This window comes from Nannobrachium achirus, assembly GCF_963921795.1.
Source record: "Nannobrachium achirus genome assembly, chromosome: 23".
Classification (NCBI taxonomy): Eukaryota; Metazoa; Chordata; class Actinopteri; order Myctophiformes; family Myctophidae; genus Nannobrachium; species Nannobrachium achirus.
In genome coordinates this window covers 47,188,525-47,205,257 of record NC_137830.1, presented here as the reverse complement: position 1 = coordinate 47,205,257, position 16,733 = coordinate 47,188,525, and the positions used below count along the sequence as shown (strand labels likewise).

The window sequence follows — 16,733 nt, the reverse complement described above, 5'->3', positions numbered from 1 at the left end:
GTTTTTCAAGAAAAAGTTGACTATAGCTCCTTTAAGCATGATTTGTTTTGTATCTACTAGAGGTGTGTACTATGTGCGGAAAATGATTGATTCTATGCGAAGCAACGTGACATAATCGATTATAGACTGAACCATTTATATATTTGTATTTAATGTCAAGTTATTTATATACACATCACTGCAGTTTTCAAATAAAACAGTAGTTTAATATGTATCTGACTGCTCTTATTCACTGATGAAACATTTGCCATGTTGTGATACAGAAGAGTGGGATGCATCGAGATGTATCATACAAGCTAATCAAATAGAATCGTAAAGGGTGTGCCAGTGCACATCTCTAAATCTGTACTTTAGATTGACTATTTGTATTTTTGGATACTTATGACATTGACTCCACTACATTTCTAAGCAAGGAAAAAAGAACATTTAAAATACGGTGAAAATAGCAGATCTACAAGCTTTTTTCATTCAGCTGGTGTCACCCCTGTCTAAACGACTATCTGGTTAGACAACTCAAATGAAAACCAGCAGCACTCTTGCTTCTCAGGACTGGAGTTAACAGTTAAGAACCACTCATTTTGTAACTAAAGAATGCAAACACAACTCAAGCATGAACAAATGCCTTTGTTAAGTTTCAGAGCTCTGGCACGCTCAATCCAGTGGATATGGCCCTGTTCAGAATGTCAGCGGAAATCTGATTTGTGTCCTATCCAGATTTGAGTCTCATTGTTTTATATGATGTCTGAACCGCACGCACGCACACACACACACACACACACACACACACACACACACACACACACACACACACACACACACACACACACACACACACACACACACACACACACACACACACACACACACACACACACACACACACACACACACACACACACACTTACAAATCAGATTTGAAACCCATTCCTTAGCATTCTTCAGACTGCATCAAACCAATCCCACTCCAATCTGGATAGGAAAGCACATTTGGCCTGGATTTGGACTGCCAGTCTGGGTAAAGGACCCAGCAGAGTTCATATACAGTAAGCAGAAAGATCACCAGAACTCAATGAAATGTCCTTTAAACAGGGTCGTCATTTGGGGTCTCAGGATACTTTTATTTTGATAGGCACGCACAGCATACTGTACATGTACATGCTGCAATTGCTGCATTCATGCTGCCCTCACCTATCAAAAATTAAAAGCTCATTATCGTGAGTGCTGGTGATGTATATTGCTTATATACAGTTTTGATCATACTCAGAATACCAACCAGTCATAAATCCATCAAATACAAACTGAAGACTAACTTGATTATATTCACATTTGACAAAAATGTCCTGGGATTTAGAACTATAATGATCCAACTAACCTTTTCTAATGACACCGTTAATCTCCTCTATGAAATCAGAATGTTTGTAGACGCGGTATTTCCGAGTAGAACAGGACACGTGATATTGTTATTGACTTATCTACACCATATAAAATAAAGTGTCCATTACATTAGCTTATGTCTAGTTTGTCAACCTGTAGACATTTAGAACAAAACTATATATTTCTAAAAGTCAATAACAATATAATTGTGTCCTGTTCTTCCAGAAATAAGGGTAATGAATAATACTGCTGACATCCTTTTTTGTTGTGGGTCCATAATAACCTGTCCAGAACTATTGTTCTGTATATACTCCACAATAAGGGTCCATAACCTGTCCAGAACTATTGTTCTGTATATACTCCACAATAAGGGTCCATAACCTGTCCAGAACTATTGTTCTGTATATACTCCACAATAAGGGTCCATAACCTGTCCAGAACTATTGTTCTGTATATACTCCACAATAAGGGTCCATAACCTGTCCAGAACTATTGTTCTGTATATACTCCACAATAAGGGTCCATAACCTGTCCAGAACTATTGTTCTGTATATACTCCACAATAAGGGTCCATAACCTGTCCAGAACTATTGTTCTGTATATACTCCACAATAAGGGTCCATAACCTGTCCAGAACTATTGTTCTGTATATACTCCACAATAAGGAACAAGAGGGGGGAAAAGGACATGTTGCTAATGACCTCCTGTCTAGTCCAGTGGTTCTCAAAGTGGGGTCCGGGGACCCCCAGGGGTCCTTTATGGGGTTCCAGGGGGTCTCCAGAAAACATAGTTAAACATAAATAAAGTCAGTCAAACCACTTTTGCACTACATTATTGGCTATTTGAAAATAGCAGATCTACAAGATGTACTATTTTCAACAACAACTAAAATGGACAAATCTGGAGTACAATTTTGTGGGCTTGTAGATCTGCTATAAAATAAAATAAAAATAATTTTTTACAATGCCAATCTTGTATGGGCCACCTGGCACAAAATACATTTTCAGGTAGGGATCCAATACATGTTAATTTTGGGGGCCCTTGACATGAAAAGGTTTGAGAACCACCGTCCTAGTAGACAAGCAATAAGCTGTCCAGTCCAGAAGCGTTGCGGTAACTGCGGTGACAGTGACTACAGGGCCACATGTAAGCACCCACCTCAAGAGCAGCTTTCTGGACGGTCACTTGGCTGAAGACTCTGGCGCCATCGTCTGGACACACCGTCTTCAGCTCCTCCTTGTTGAGCGAGAACAGCTGGGCTCCGGTCAGAACCCCCAGGCTGGTGATGGTGCTGGGGATTAAGGTAGGGTGAAGGTGGGTTTAACAGAAAACCGGGAACCATAACCATAAACCTAGCCCTGAATACAGGACGGTCATATACATGACCGTCCTGGTGCCGCCTCAACTTGAGGAGTAGTGGGCAATCGAGCCCTTAACGGTTTGAGCTAGGAACGTCAGATTTCAAAAATAAAGTGCTTACCTAAGCCAACTTTGACAACGATTTGACGCCGCACAACGTTCATTACACGCCGCTACCGGATTGTTGAATAAAAAGCTTTTTTGTCCGAAATTATTTTGCTTAACATAGGACTTCCGCCTCTAGTGGACAGTTGCGTCATCTCTGGTTGATCATTGTAGTGAACGGAGATGATGCGATGACGCGACTGTCCACTAGAGGCGGAAGTCCTATGTTAAGCAAAATAATTTCGGACAAAAATGCTTTTTATTCAACAATCCGGTAGCGGCGTGTAATGAACGTTGTGCAGCGTCAAATTGTTATCAAAGTTGGCTTAGGTAAGCACTTTATTTTTGAAATCTGACGTTCCTAGGTCAAACCGTTAAGGGCTCGATTGCCCACTACTCCTCAAGTTGAGGCGGCACCAGGACGGTCATGTATATGACCGTCCTGTATTCAGGGCTAACCATAAACCATAACTATAACCACTTCACCAATTTGTAACCCATCTACAGCACTGTACCTAGAATTGGTCCTCCTCACTAATAATATTGTTGCTGTTGGGCAGAGACCTCCTATGTCTGTTATTCTAACTTCTGATATTCTTACCCAGCTTGAAACCGGAAACAATCCCGGCCAAACCGAGACATGAATTAAAACCCCAATATTTTTTAAATAGCAAAAGTAGCAGATCTACAAGCTCAAAACGTGGCGTTAATCATCTACAAATATTTGCCCTCACACACAGTGGAGGTAAAATAAAAGCCTTTTAAACTATTTCACCAGAAGATTACCGTAACTTCCTTTGTCTTTCGTCCTTGTGTTACAACGGTGGTAGTCTCGCGTGGCCATAGACTGTTGACTCCACGATTTGGGAAATGCTCCCGTCAACAGTCTGGGGCACGGAAATAGAAACGATGAGTGCAAGATAGAGCGGATGTGAAGCAACCGCTCCCTTGGTGCAGTAGCAATAACATGTCCTACTACTGGAAGCGTTATGTCTCCTTTCAATATTTCTGGGGGCGTTATTTCGTCTTTCTCTGGTGTTATTGGTGTTACCTCCATGATGTTTTCAAACGTTTTCTTAAACTATACACTCATAACAAGAATAGGCCGCTCGAATGGCTTTGTCTGAGCTATTGTGTTTCTGTTATGTTTCCAATGAGACTACAGTTCAGTGCAGCAGTGGCTACTTCCGATACTCGCCGTTCGGGAGCTGCCGTTCCAGACTCTACTGTATATAGCATTCAGAGATTGTGGAATAGTTGTCTGGCTACGCGAGACTACAACGGTGGAGGAACTTACACAGAGCTGAAGCCCTTGGCCTCCAGCCAGGCCTTGACCTCCTCGGGGGAGGAGTCGTAGGTGACGTTGGCGGAGGGCTGGCCCCGCCCCGGAGGCCCGGGCACCTGGAACTTCTTCTGGGCGCTGCGGCCCAGCGTCAGCCTGTGCATCAGCTCGTCCTGGACCTCCTCCATGTTGGATTTCCTCCCTGCGGACAAGGTAAATAGGAGGTAGGGACATCACGTGACAACGGGGATACGCCATGTCCAGCCATGAAGCTCACCATGGGTGCCAGTATCGCGAGACTATCCACCGTTTCCTGTCTGTGAACCAAATCTCGCGATACTTCGGAGACAGAAATGATTATTATTTACTGTTATTGTTATTATTTAATTATGCACTGTGCACATCGAAAAGCAAGTGATTGTAAAAATACCTTTGATATATTTTCTTTTATATTCCTGAACAGATTATATGACAAAGGTCTCAGTCGTTCATAAATAGTGTTTCTTCCAGGTTTGTTCATGAGCTGATCTAGCCGGCTCCATCATTCTGGCACCTATGGGGCTTTTAAGCCGTGACATCATTTTGTAGTCAGACCTCCAAGCAGATTTATTATCAATATCTGTCCCTCGCTATTTCAACAGATTCTACCACTTTCCTTTCAACAACAAAGAGAAGAAAAATTAGTAAATAGTAAAAATTGTTAAAAGATTCACAGGTTTTGGGGTCAGTTGGCCCCAAAAGTTCTCCTCTGCCTACAAAATAATGTCAGACTTAACAGCCCCATAGGAGCGTCATGGCCGGTCCCGGCGGTCACGTGGTTTCCATTCCTTGTATTTTAACTTCCTTGCCTGCGGAGACGTGGTCGTGTTGACACCACATTTTGATTTAGTTTTTAGTCACACAGTCTTTTGAATAAAAAACGTCAGAAGAACAAAGGTTAAGACCGGGAATGCATCCGTGTCACGTAACCACTTTAACCATTATCTTTTATACTTTGGCTATTCAAAAACAGCAGATATACAAGCTCATACATAGCGCAGCACTCGTGGCTACTATTTTGAAGAAGAAAAAAAAAACGTGTATATATATATTATTAAGTGAACATCTTTAACTAAAATCTTTGCTACGGAGTCATCTTAAAATCGTCTCATATAAGCATTGTGTTCCAAAAATTAACAAACGGTCTCCGCGATATTGTCGGGGTGGTGGCTCTGTATCGTTTATGATAGTCAGTCACTAGAATTTGATACAGTCTGTATCCATACGAGTCAAACCGCTGGGATCATTTGTTTATGTTGGGAACACTCTTATATGACGCGATATGAAAAAAAGTCTATGGGAATCCAGAATGGGGGTGGGGGGGGAAACGGGAACCGGGTAGGATGTGTAGGGTTAGGGTTAGGGTTAGGGGTTTTCAAAGTGGGTGACGGCCGGGGCACCCTGGGGTGCCGTGACGGCAGTCCAGGGGTGCCGCGAGATAATTTGATAATATTTGGAATTTATCATTTTAAACTTGCAGTACAAAGTTATTTTCAGCCAGTTCTAACCAAAATGGCTGTTATCTCAACGTTTTCCTCGCAACATAATCACTAAAATATCGTCACTGTCAGGCAGAAACCTCGTATCTCCAAGTTTAAAAATGTGTACGTCTTTTGGCAAAGCAACGCCCTGCTTCATCAAACAAGACTTCATCGCACAAAACTAGTGAAAACAGCCGATCTACAAGCACACATTTGTAGATCTGCTGTTTTCACTAGTTTAGTACATTTTATAGATGATAAATACAAAACGAACGGTTTTGGACATACAGTACAAAGTTTCCACCCGGCAACGACGATATGCTATAAATATAAGGTGCTAGGAGTGAAAATTATAATGTAGGGGTGCCTCGGATTAAAACAATATTCATGGGGTGCCCTGAGACAAAAAGGTTTGGGAACCCCTGGAGTAGAAGACTCACGGTTAACGGGCATGTGTCGCTGGCTGGCGCGCTGCTCCCTCATGGTGACGTTGCTGGCGTCGGCGTTGTGTCGGCCCGCCGCGCCGCCGCCGGCATCCGGCCTGGGGGGCTCGGCGGCCGGCGGGGGCAACGGCGGGGTGGGAAGCCTGGCCGGGGCCTGAGCGGGAGGGGGAGGCATGGGGGCCGCGGGCATGGGGTGGTGGTGTTGAGGCATGGGGGCCGCTGGCATGGGGTGGTGGTGTTGGGGCATGGGGTGGTGTTGGGGCATGGGGTGGTGTTGGGGCATGGGGTGGTGTTGGGCCACGGTGGTGGTGGCGGTGGTGGTGGGCATGGCTGTGGCCGCTGGCCTGCTGGGGAGGAACTCCGTCTTCATGGTCTGTTTCTGGGGAAGAGATCCAAGTGATCAATAGTTGTAGCCCCACCCGAAACTAAAATGTACTGTAATGCAGTGGTTCTCAACCTTTTCAGTCCGCGGCCCCCTAAAATAAATCATATTTTAACTGGGGACCCCGCCCCCCACCCTACGAGCACAAGAGTTGAGGCATTACATTTTGTATAACACGGTTCTATTGTGCTACTGTAATAGCAGATCTACATGCTCACAACGCCGTAGATCGGCTATTTTCACAATGTCTGCCTCTAATACTTGACCATTTGGCCAATGCCTACTTTGTCATTTTAGAGGTATTAAAAAGTCCTTAAATTGTGACTTTAGAAATGTGCATATACCCTTTATAGTTATACACTTAAACTTTGTTGGTTTGTTTACTGTTGAGTGAGAAAACAACGCCCCCCCCCCCCGACCCACAGGTTGAGAACCATTGCTGTAATGCAGCTTGTCAAACAACTTCCATATTGTTCTGTTTCCTTACATGTAGTATTGGGTATCGACATTCGGTTCCAAGTCGGAACTGAATAATAAATGGCGGGTACCGGGTACCCGTAAAAATTATGTAATTTCGGTTCTGCGTATCGTTTCCTAGACGCGCTAATAACCGCTCAAACAAAGGCTTCAATCTTCAAAGACGTTGACTATCTATCAGGACCTGTCTTACGGGACGTCGTCACGCATTCACACGGCACTGCACACACACACACACACACACACAAAAAGAACGCAACGTGTTTAGATGCGAGCAAGCAACAGGCATGCTGTGAAATATGGACCTGTGGCAAACGCTCTGAAGTGTGGCTTCACTATAAAAGAGAACCCGATGAAATGGGAAAGTGCAATACATGCGAAAAGTTGATTAGCGCCAAGACAGGTTGCCGGAGCTAGAATCGATAAGCAGAACCCGGAATCGGAATCGTACTCATAAAAATCCTAACGATACCCATCCCTACTTACATGTGGTTCCTTTACCTCATTCAACTCGCCCAGTAATTGCTGGAAGGGTGAAATAAAAAATAGAAATGAAATGAAACATAGGGCAATAATAAATAAAATAAAAAGACTGATACATGCTTCTTCCGACCTCAGAAAAGATTTGCTTCGGACGGGCTTTCCAAACTAGTGTTGTACGTAGTCATGACCTCCCTTTCCGAACAAAATGTTCAGACGTCAGAAGGAGCGTGTATTGTGGCTTTATACAGTAGTTCACTCACAGCAGCACTGCAAACTCACTCAGCTAAAACAAGCTAGATCTTTCTAAGGGAAGGGATTAGGGCTGTCCTCGACTCGGGATTTTTGAAGTCGACTCGAGTCGAGGGGTTCATTCCGACGTGTCGACGAATCGTTTTATAGTCTACTTTGTGTAAAAAAAGGGTTGCTTTAAAACAAATAAAACATCTCCGCTGTTCAACTCTGCCCCGTCTCGGCAGCGTGCACTGCCGTGCAGTAGAGATGAGACATTCGCGAACGATTCCGCTCTCTTGAACGGCTCTTTTAAATGAACGATGGGATCCAGTCCGCAGTCGCGGGACACAGAGCACTGACAGAGTAATGAGTCGGTGTCAAGAACGGATTAATTTCACTTTCACCCCTACGCTGGTGCGAGACAATAAATAATTGTTCGCCAATTGCTACATCTCTCAATTGGAAGTACATGACACCAGTCCAGCAGTGCACTGCAGTAGTAGGCTAACTGGTGATATAAAAAAATATATATTTTCGACTCCTCGACTCAAGCAATTGGCGTCGATTCCCGGGGCTTAAAACGAAGCGCCGATCGATTCGTCGATTTTTTAGAGGACAGGCCTAGAAGGGATGTACAGTAGGGAGGGACAGTCGTCTAGTATGGCTCTAACCCTAAGGCATGGGTCTTCAGCAGGGGCTCTGTGACCCCTAGGGGTCCTTAGAGTTACTACAGGGGGGGCCACCTTTATGTGATAGGAGCTTCTTCGCTCCACAGTGCCATTTCCCACAGGGCGCCGCCATTATTGTGTACAAGCCGCTGAACTTTGAACTCACGTTTGGAATTTTGTCTCGCAAGACTCTGGGTGCACACTGGGTCCAATAGCATTGGATTGTATCTAACGGTAAGTGCCAAAGTCTTATGTTGCAGAGTCAGACTCACTGTCCATCCAGCTCATATTCAGGACAACAGAGCAGCATCGTCACAGCAACTCACCTACATAGTAGATCTACAAATCAATCCCACAAGCAGCGTTAAACTCACTGCAAGCACAACCCTACCTTGAACAGCTCAAACTCCTTCTTTGGCATCATAAGCTTTAGTGTCAAATGTGAGGGGAAAAAAACAACAAAAAAGGACAGTAGAATAAATGTGGAGAAAAGAAAAAAAGACACAATGGGACTGTAGGTAAATGTGACAGAATAAAATCAAAACCATGACCTCACAAAATGTAACAATGTTATGGAAATGCATACTGTAAAATTAATGGGATGTCAACTAGAAGGGACTATTATTTTCCATGATGCCCCTGCAGCATTTCTCTGTGGGCCGTCATGGTCATACCAATAAAAATATAATTCTTCAGTGTGGACAAATCATTTGCAACATTACTAACTACAAGAGGGCGATCATGCGTATGCTATTGAGGTGATCGATGTCTGAGATGAATGACTAGAAGTGGGCGGATTGTGTTGACGTTATGCAGATTTATACTTCATTGTATGACAGTGTCCCCCAGCAAACACAGGCGATTTACAAGTCCACAAAGCGTTGCATCAGGCACACGTGGACTTGTTCACGGTTCGCGCTCAGTGCGCAACACGTAGCACAACAAGATTAGTAATAAACGCAGCAGACATGGAAGGAAATTTACATTTGTTGAAGTCAATAATAAACAATTGCCGTTTCAAAAAGTTAAAATGTTCACCATGATAACTAGCTGTCACAGTAAGTTCAGCTTTTCCACCTGGGAGCAATGTAAGAAAAGACAACATTCTAATTCTAAGAGGTCAACAAACTGATGAGATTCAGCTTTAAGGGAAGTGACATGGTATGACTTCAAGTACATTTTGTTTTGAGTCTGTTGGCTTTTTCTGAATCATTGCACTTATTACAGCATGTTCACATTTTGTGAGGGAAGCCTGTTTATTTTGGTATTTAATCATTTCATATGAATCATATCCAGGGTGCTTGAACCATAAAACAAGATTAGGAACAAGGTTTGTTTCCAAGACGTTATTTTAATTGCTTTGAATAAGATTGTAGATTTATTAGATTATTGTTTTTCCAAGAGTGTGTGCTATGGCCTAATTTCAGTGTATTAACTATTACTTATTAACTCATTCCCTGCCAGGCCCGATAGTCCCGAGATTATTCCAATGTCTTTCCCCGCCAGGCCCGATAGTCCCGAGAATTTAAAAAAAAAAAAAAAAAAAAAAAAAAAAAAAATCATTTTTTTTTTTTTTTTTTTTTTAAATTTTGACCCCAAAAAATGGAGTAGGCATGATAGCAATCGCGAAATTTCATGTTTAACCCCCATAGCAACCCCATCTTTCAAGCATGGTAGCCATTTTGGCAGCCATCTTTGTTAAACATAGTGGCTGTTATCTCAGGAATGCCTGAACGGATTTCCATTCGGATTTTTTTGTTTGAAAGCTGTGAGCAAGGTGGACACACGTGGTGCATTATCTAGGCATGGGTGTGCATGATCCGTGCACACCCAATTACATGGAAGTCTATGGAGACGAATGGCAGGTGGGAGTACGGAGGTATGTTAAAATGGCGGTCAATGTGTTAACCTCTGACTTATTGGAACATCAATCTGTTCATTATGTAATCTTCACATTTTGTGAAGCCTCACTTTATTCCATGACATAATTCTTTTTCAACAAGGTTTGGCCTGGTAAATGTAACGTGTAATTTGATGTTTACGATGAGAAACGTTACAGCTTGTCAGTGTCTGTCTGGACGTGTAGACGTGTAAACATCTTTACGGTCTATGGGTTTGCCGCTCTGACATCATGCTCTGATGTCACTGTGATGTCCGGCACATCTTGTCCACGTATCCGTGTATCTCTGAAGGTCACGCCTGACACTGTGGTTCCCCTGACACATCACTGTGACATCTCAGGTGATATCACAGGTGACATCACCTATGTAAAAGACCATATATGGGTATTCCCCAGAATCCCTTTTATGCTCATATATGAAGATCCCTGATGTCATCGATATATATCACTGGCCAGATGGCCAAGACATGGCCCATATCTGTGTGGCTGATTGTATGGGCAAATGTATGGGCAATTGGGCATAAAATATATTTTATGTTGTGATGTCATGGGAACCACTCCAACAGAATCCCTTTTATGCCCATATATGGAGATACCTGATGTCATCAATATTAAGCCCATATCTAACAGGACCTCATATGGGAATGCCCATATCTGGAGGAAGACAGCCCATATCTGTGTGGCAGGGATCTCCATGTATGGGCATAAAAGGGATGTACTATATACAGTACATGGATCTCCATATATGGGTAGCAGGGGTCTCCATATATGGGTAACTGGTCCGATATACATCACTGGCCAGATGGCCAAGAATTGGCCGAATACAAAACATTTTTTACACATCCAAAATAAAACTGTTTTAGCTTGCGGCCCTTTGACTTTTGGTATTTTGCTGAGTGGCCCCGGAGCCATCATAAGTTGAGCAGCCCTGCTATAGACTGTACCTGTATGGTATGGCTATAGACTGTACCTGTATGGTATGGCTATAGACTGCTATAGACTGTACCTGTATGGTATGGCTATAGACTGTACCTGTATGGTATGGCTATAGACTGCTATAGACTGTACCTGTATGGTATGGCTATAGACTGCTATAGACTGTACCTGTATGGTATGGCTATAGACTGCTATAGACTGTACCTGTATGGTATGGCTATAGACCGGCTCCGCCCCGGCGTTCATGTTGGTTGTTTTGGTGATCTCCAGGATGTTGTTTGGCACATAGCCCGACGCTCCGGCGCCGTTACGGACCTTCCACCACTGCTTCCTGTCATCAACCACCTACAGGAAGGAGCAGTGCATTATGGGAGGAGGTTGATTGTACTCTACGTGTAGAGATATTTAACTTCAGGTAAAAGCCACTACAAGTAACCACACACACACATAAAAAGAGTTTCTGCCTTGTAGCTATTAGACCAAGGGTCTTCAACAGGGGGTCCGGGACCCCTAGGGGGTCCTCAGAGTTACTACAGGGGGGCCACCAAATCTTTGATATAGGATCAATCTTTTAAATGAACAACTTGAACCCTCGAATCCCTATTCTGAGGAGAACTTTAGCCAAAAATAGCAGATTTACAAGCTCTCAACGCCTCGCGCACGCACATCCATTTGTCATGACTGCTGCTGCGGTCAATTTAAAAATGTAAAGAAAGTTCACCTTGAAAGTGTGGACTGTTTCTATAGTATGGTATAAAGTCATCATTACATATTTGTATGGCAACTGAAGAAAGAAAAAAGGGTTTTACCTCCACCATCTCATCCTTAAGGACAGACAGCTCTGTGTTGTTTCTCGCCACAAAGTCGTACTTGGATTTGGCAAAGGTTTTTGGCTGGCCTCTGCTGTGTGCATCGTAGCTTCAGAAACATACAATACACTTATGAGTTATCACAATATTATTAATACACATTATTAATAGTAAGGGGATATCTTAAAAAGTCCTGGAATAAATTCCTTACCAAAAACTTTCTTCACCAATGTGTTTGTAAAGGTCTCTACTAGTAACACATCTCACAAAGACTTTCCCTAGGAGAATCCTTGACAGCTTCTGAAAGTTGGGGTCCCATTAACTTAACTATACAGGAAAAAAGATCACACCCAATGTGAAGTGAGCGGTGGTCGTGCTTGCATAACGTCTTCAGACTAGGATTTGAGTCTAGGATGTGCTATGCTACACACACACGTTTTGCTATGGCAAAACGCTGAGGAAAAAGGCTACAGACACACGCACAGCCACTCTATGGAGTGGTTTACCACCGCTCAAAAACACACCAAAATAAATATGATTTAAGTAGCATGTGAGATGTCAAACTAGGTTTTTTTCATGATTCCGAATCCATTGCAAGTTTTTGTTTTGCACAAAAAAACATTCCTTGGGGTAAAGGCGGCTCCCACAAAACAATGAAAAGTGATGACTCATCACTAAACCATAGTTTCATCACTAAACCATAGTTTTGTCGGGCCGTTTTTTGGCCAAGGAATGTTTTTCGTGCAAAACAAATGCTTGCAATGGATTCAGAATCATGAAAAAACCCTAGTTTGACCCCTCACATGCTACTTAAAGCATATGTATTATGGTGTTTTATCCTGTAATTTAATGGGACCCTAACTTTCAACAGCTGTCAAGGATTCTCCTAGGGAAACTGAATTTCCCTATCCCCTAACCCAGACCTGGGCATTGTGCGGCCCGGGGGCCGTATGTGGCCCTTTGGTTCACTCTGACAGGCCCTTGTAGGGTTAATGGCAAATTACAAAATAAACACATTTTCAAATTTTACATCATTCATGGACTAAAGCTGCATTTCTGCAAAAAATTGGACTGCTAAGTATTTATTTACTGAAGTCGGAGGTAAAGCTGCGTGTTTAGTTTGCGGAGAGCAGATCTTGTGGGGAGCACTGCCTTTTGGCCCGGCCCTCCACAATATTTTCTGTTGTTCATGGGGCCCCATGGAAAGAATAATTGCCCACCCCTGCCCTAACCCTTTGTGAGATGCGTTACTAGAGACCTTTACAAAGACATTGGTGAAGAAATATTTTGGTAAGGAATTTATTCCAGGATTCGACACTATTTCTGAAGATATCCCCTTAGTATGAAGATGATAACAGTACTAGTAGGCCTAATGCCGTTCTTATAGCCATCCCACTAAAACTGTTTTCTTTTTTCTGTTCTCGTTAAGCCCTAGGTTGGGCGATTGGACAAAATGATATAATATATCATATTTATTTCCAAGCCCTGATCTGTCCCCTCAAAAGTAGACCAATCACAGCTCACACATGGCCTTGTGATCCAGAGCCACATTTAACCTGAAATGTCTGGTGAGGTAAAAATTAAACATTGGGCCATACATGAAAATCTATGGATCAAAACCACCACCAACAATGTTCTTTTGTTCTTATTGGATAAGTATTGTCTTATACAAACAGGACATGGACACAAGCAGCCAGCCTGTATTATAATGATTTTCTTTTATAATTTTTAAATGTCCAAGTTCACTTCCAATTCCTTTCACTTTGACAAAGCAAAAACGTTAAGGGAATAATGTGATTATAGCGTGATTATAGCATACGACTGTTGTCGTATGGGTTGTCAGTGTAAAACTGAGAAAGTGACCCTTGAATTTGGCTTTAAAACTCTAAATGCCCCTGGACTTAACCCAGGGAGACCCAATAATTATTGACAAGTGGTTCTCAAAGTGGGGTCCGGGGACCCCCAGGGGTCCTTGAAGGGGTTCCAGGGGGTCCTCATGAAAACGAGTTAATATAGCATCAAAATCATAAGATTGCCTATTTGAAAATAGCAGATCTACAAGTTCACAATGCGACACGTTGTGAGCTTGAAGATCTGCCATTTTCCAAAAAATCATATTATATTTAGTTTAATAATAGTTTTGAAACATTTTAACACAAATATCATATGGGCCATCCCTGGCACGACATATGTTCAAATGGGAGTCCGTGGCCAAATGCATATTAATCTGGGGGTCAAGAACAAGTTAGAGAATCACTGATACAGTACTGTACAAGTATTATCAGTAATTACAAACTAAATGCTGATTAAATACAAAATCAAATTATGCATAGGTTGCTGGTCACAATGAGAGTCATGCTGTCCCCTCCTCTTCATAAGCAATAGCTATGCCTCTCCTCCCCTGCACTGCCTTGGTCACGGCAGTGTCTCCCAGACTGGGCTCCAAGCCCTGCCAGCTACGACCGGCCAGGAAGGAAGCCGCCGTGCTGCCGTTGGCCACGGTGAGCATGGGGTTCCTCAGGACCACGGAGGATTCAGACGGGCGCGGCGGAGGACCGAGGGCCACGCGTGGCGCTCGGAGCGCTCCGGTGATCAGTGACACGTCGGCGTCGTCACACTCGTCTTCCTCACTACCCAGGGGCACGTGACTCAGACCGCCCGGCAACAGATGGCGAAAGTCTGTCACATACTCCTCTGACCACTCCCTGTGCTTGTTGCAGGCCACCTCCATCTCGAACGGGGTGACCACAGGTTTGTAGAACTCGCTGGAGTCCAACAGGGAGTTCTCCGGGCAAGCGATCAACACGTAGACATCGATCTCAGGAAAGTTGGCCAGCTTGGCCACGTTGAGTTTCCCCACGGCGAACATGTAGCTCTTCTTGCCCGCCCTGCGGATCGTCTCCTTCAGCTGCTGGATGATGGCGAGGTAGTCCGCCACGCCCAGCGTGCCCACCAGAATGCCCACCGTGTTGGCGTCTTTGGCTCTTTCTATGTAGTAGTAGCGCTTCATCAAGGCCCGGTTGATACTCACCGACTGGGCGCGGCCCGTCGCTGCCGCCGACGGGTCGAAGGAACAGAACGAACAGCGGTTCCACGTCATCATGAAGTTTCTTAAGGTTGCCCCTTCCTTGCCTATGAAGAACATGGCATAATCCTTTACGGTCAGGCCGCTTTTCAAGGCGAAGCGCCTGCCGAACTGGCAAAGAACCTCGCCGTCCTTTTGACCTGGAACACAAGTTTGGTGTTGACTTGGTGTTTGTCCAAGACTGCAGCACCACTCCCTGTCCAGGAGGAGTGTCGAGGCAACGGCGTTGGGGTACTCTCGGGTGAGGAGGGCGTGGAGGTCGTGGATGGCGTGGGCGTAGCTCACTTCGTAAAGGACGACGACGTGACTCTGCGTGTCGGGATAGAGGTCTCTGAAGGAAGACACGCAATTCTCCAGGTCCACCTGCCTTTTCTCAAAGACGTACATCAACGGCAGCCTTCTGGAGGGGCTGAGGCACGCGCGGCCGTAGTGCACGATGCAGTCCGCTCCCACGTGTTCCGCAGCCACTTCGTCCACGCAGCAACTACCGTAAGACGTGTCTCCCAGTACGAACACCTTGGCTCGGGTTTCCTTCTCTATCTCTTCGGCTATCGCTACGGAATCGACCAGCAACTCATCTGGAAACTGCAGGGCGACCTTTCTGTACTGACCGTGGCCGATGAACTCACAGGTCTTCTTGATTTGATAAAACCCCTCCAGGCCCTCCAAGGGAATGTTCCTCTCCGCTGGCGTGTCCACCACACGCTTAAGAACCACTTCTGAGCAGCTGCTAAATGCGTCGGTCATTGTTGGCTCTCTGACAAAAAAGGCTCACTTGGGTTGAAGATGAATAGCGTAGCTCGTTAGCTAACATAACGACTGAGCTGCATGACTCCCCATCATCCCCACTATTTACGCACCAGCCCTCGCAGTAACATTATTATTTTATTCTGACGTATGAAACCTTGCCCAAATTTGGAATAATACATCATAGGTGACTGACATCATAGACTGGCCAGTGGCCACACATCTGACGTCCACATGGGAGTCAGACTACCATTTTCTATATATATTCATTATATATTATTTATACAATATATATTTCATAAATAAATGAATGAAAATAGATGATCTTAATAGCAATGCATTGTGTGTTTGTAATGTTTGTGGGGCGGCATAGCTCAGGGGTAGAGAAACCGTTATTAGAGCACGAAGGGTTCCCGAAGGGTTCCCAGTTCGAATCCGGGCTCCCCCTGAGTTAATGTCGAAGGGTCCTTGGGCAAGACTCTGAACCCTTAATTGCTCCCGGTGAGCAGGTTGGTGCCTTGCATGGTTTCCTCCACCACCGGTGTATGAATGTGTGCGTGAATGGGTGAATGTAATGCACAATCTATGTAAAGCGCTTTGGATAAAAAGCGCTATATAAATGCACCATTTACCATTTAAATCTGCTATTCTTTTCACTACTTTGTAACACTCTTGTATGATTAAGTGGTGAATTGAGTGTGAATCAAGTGTGAATTGAGCGGTGCCATTTATATTATTATAAATAGGGAGATATGAGGTTTATACTGGCTGGTGCCAATATATACTGTATACAGTTTGTAATTGAAGCCAATGGGGATTGGATTGGGATGAAACCATGCCCAAATATAGTCATACATCATAGATACAACATAGATGATTGACATCATAGTCTTAAAATATGAAGTTCCAACCAGCTGGCAAAGATATGCTTT

The 16,733-nt window shown here is 44.0% G+C and overlaps 2 protein-coding genes across 6 annotated transcripts in view; both read right to left on the bottom strand.

Moving 5' to 3' along the window:
• Nucleotides 1-16,733, bottom strand: part of eps8a (EGFR pathway substrate 8a, signaling adaptor) — a 114,679-nt gene that overhangs the window by 6,404 nt on the left and 91,542 nt on the right. For 4 of the 5 annotated variants that reach the window (XM_080754780.1, XM_080754777.1, XM_080754778.1 and 1 more), the window contains exons 17-21: nt 11,970-12,078; nt 11,365-11,505; nt 6,081-6,462; nt 4,136-4,322; nt 2,533-2,665 (exon numbers count right to left, since the gene is read on the bottom strand). In XM_080754780.1, coding sequence (XP_080610906.1) covers nt 2,533-2,665; nt 4,136-4,322; nt 6,081-6,462; nt 11,365-11,505; nt 11,970-12,078 — 952 coding nt within the window. The remainder of the gene's footprint in view (nt 1-2,532; nt 2,666-4,135; nt 4,323-6,080; nt 6,463-11,364; nt 11,506-11,969; nt 12,079-16,733) is intronic. The other variant, XM_080754779.1, reaches the window with a different exon arrangement.
• Nucleotides 12,238-15,828, bottom strand: LOC308309263 (2-(3-amino-3-carboxypropyl)histidine synthase subunit 2-like). The gene is made up of 2 exons (XM_080754785.1): nt 13,202-15,828; nt 12,238-12,892 (listed from the first exon to the last, which is right to left on the bottom strand). Exon 1 carries the CDS (start codon nt 15,799-15,801, stop codon nt 14,323-14,325), a length of 1,479 nt encoding a protein of 492 aa, XP_080610911.1. The 5' UTR covers nt 15,802-15,828; the 3' UTR covers nt 12,238-12,892; nt 13,202-14,322.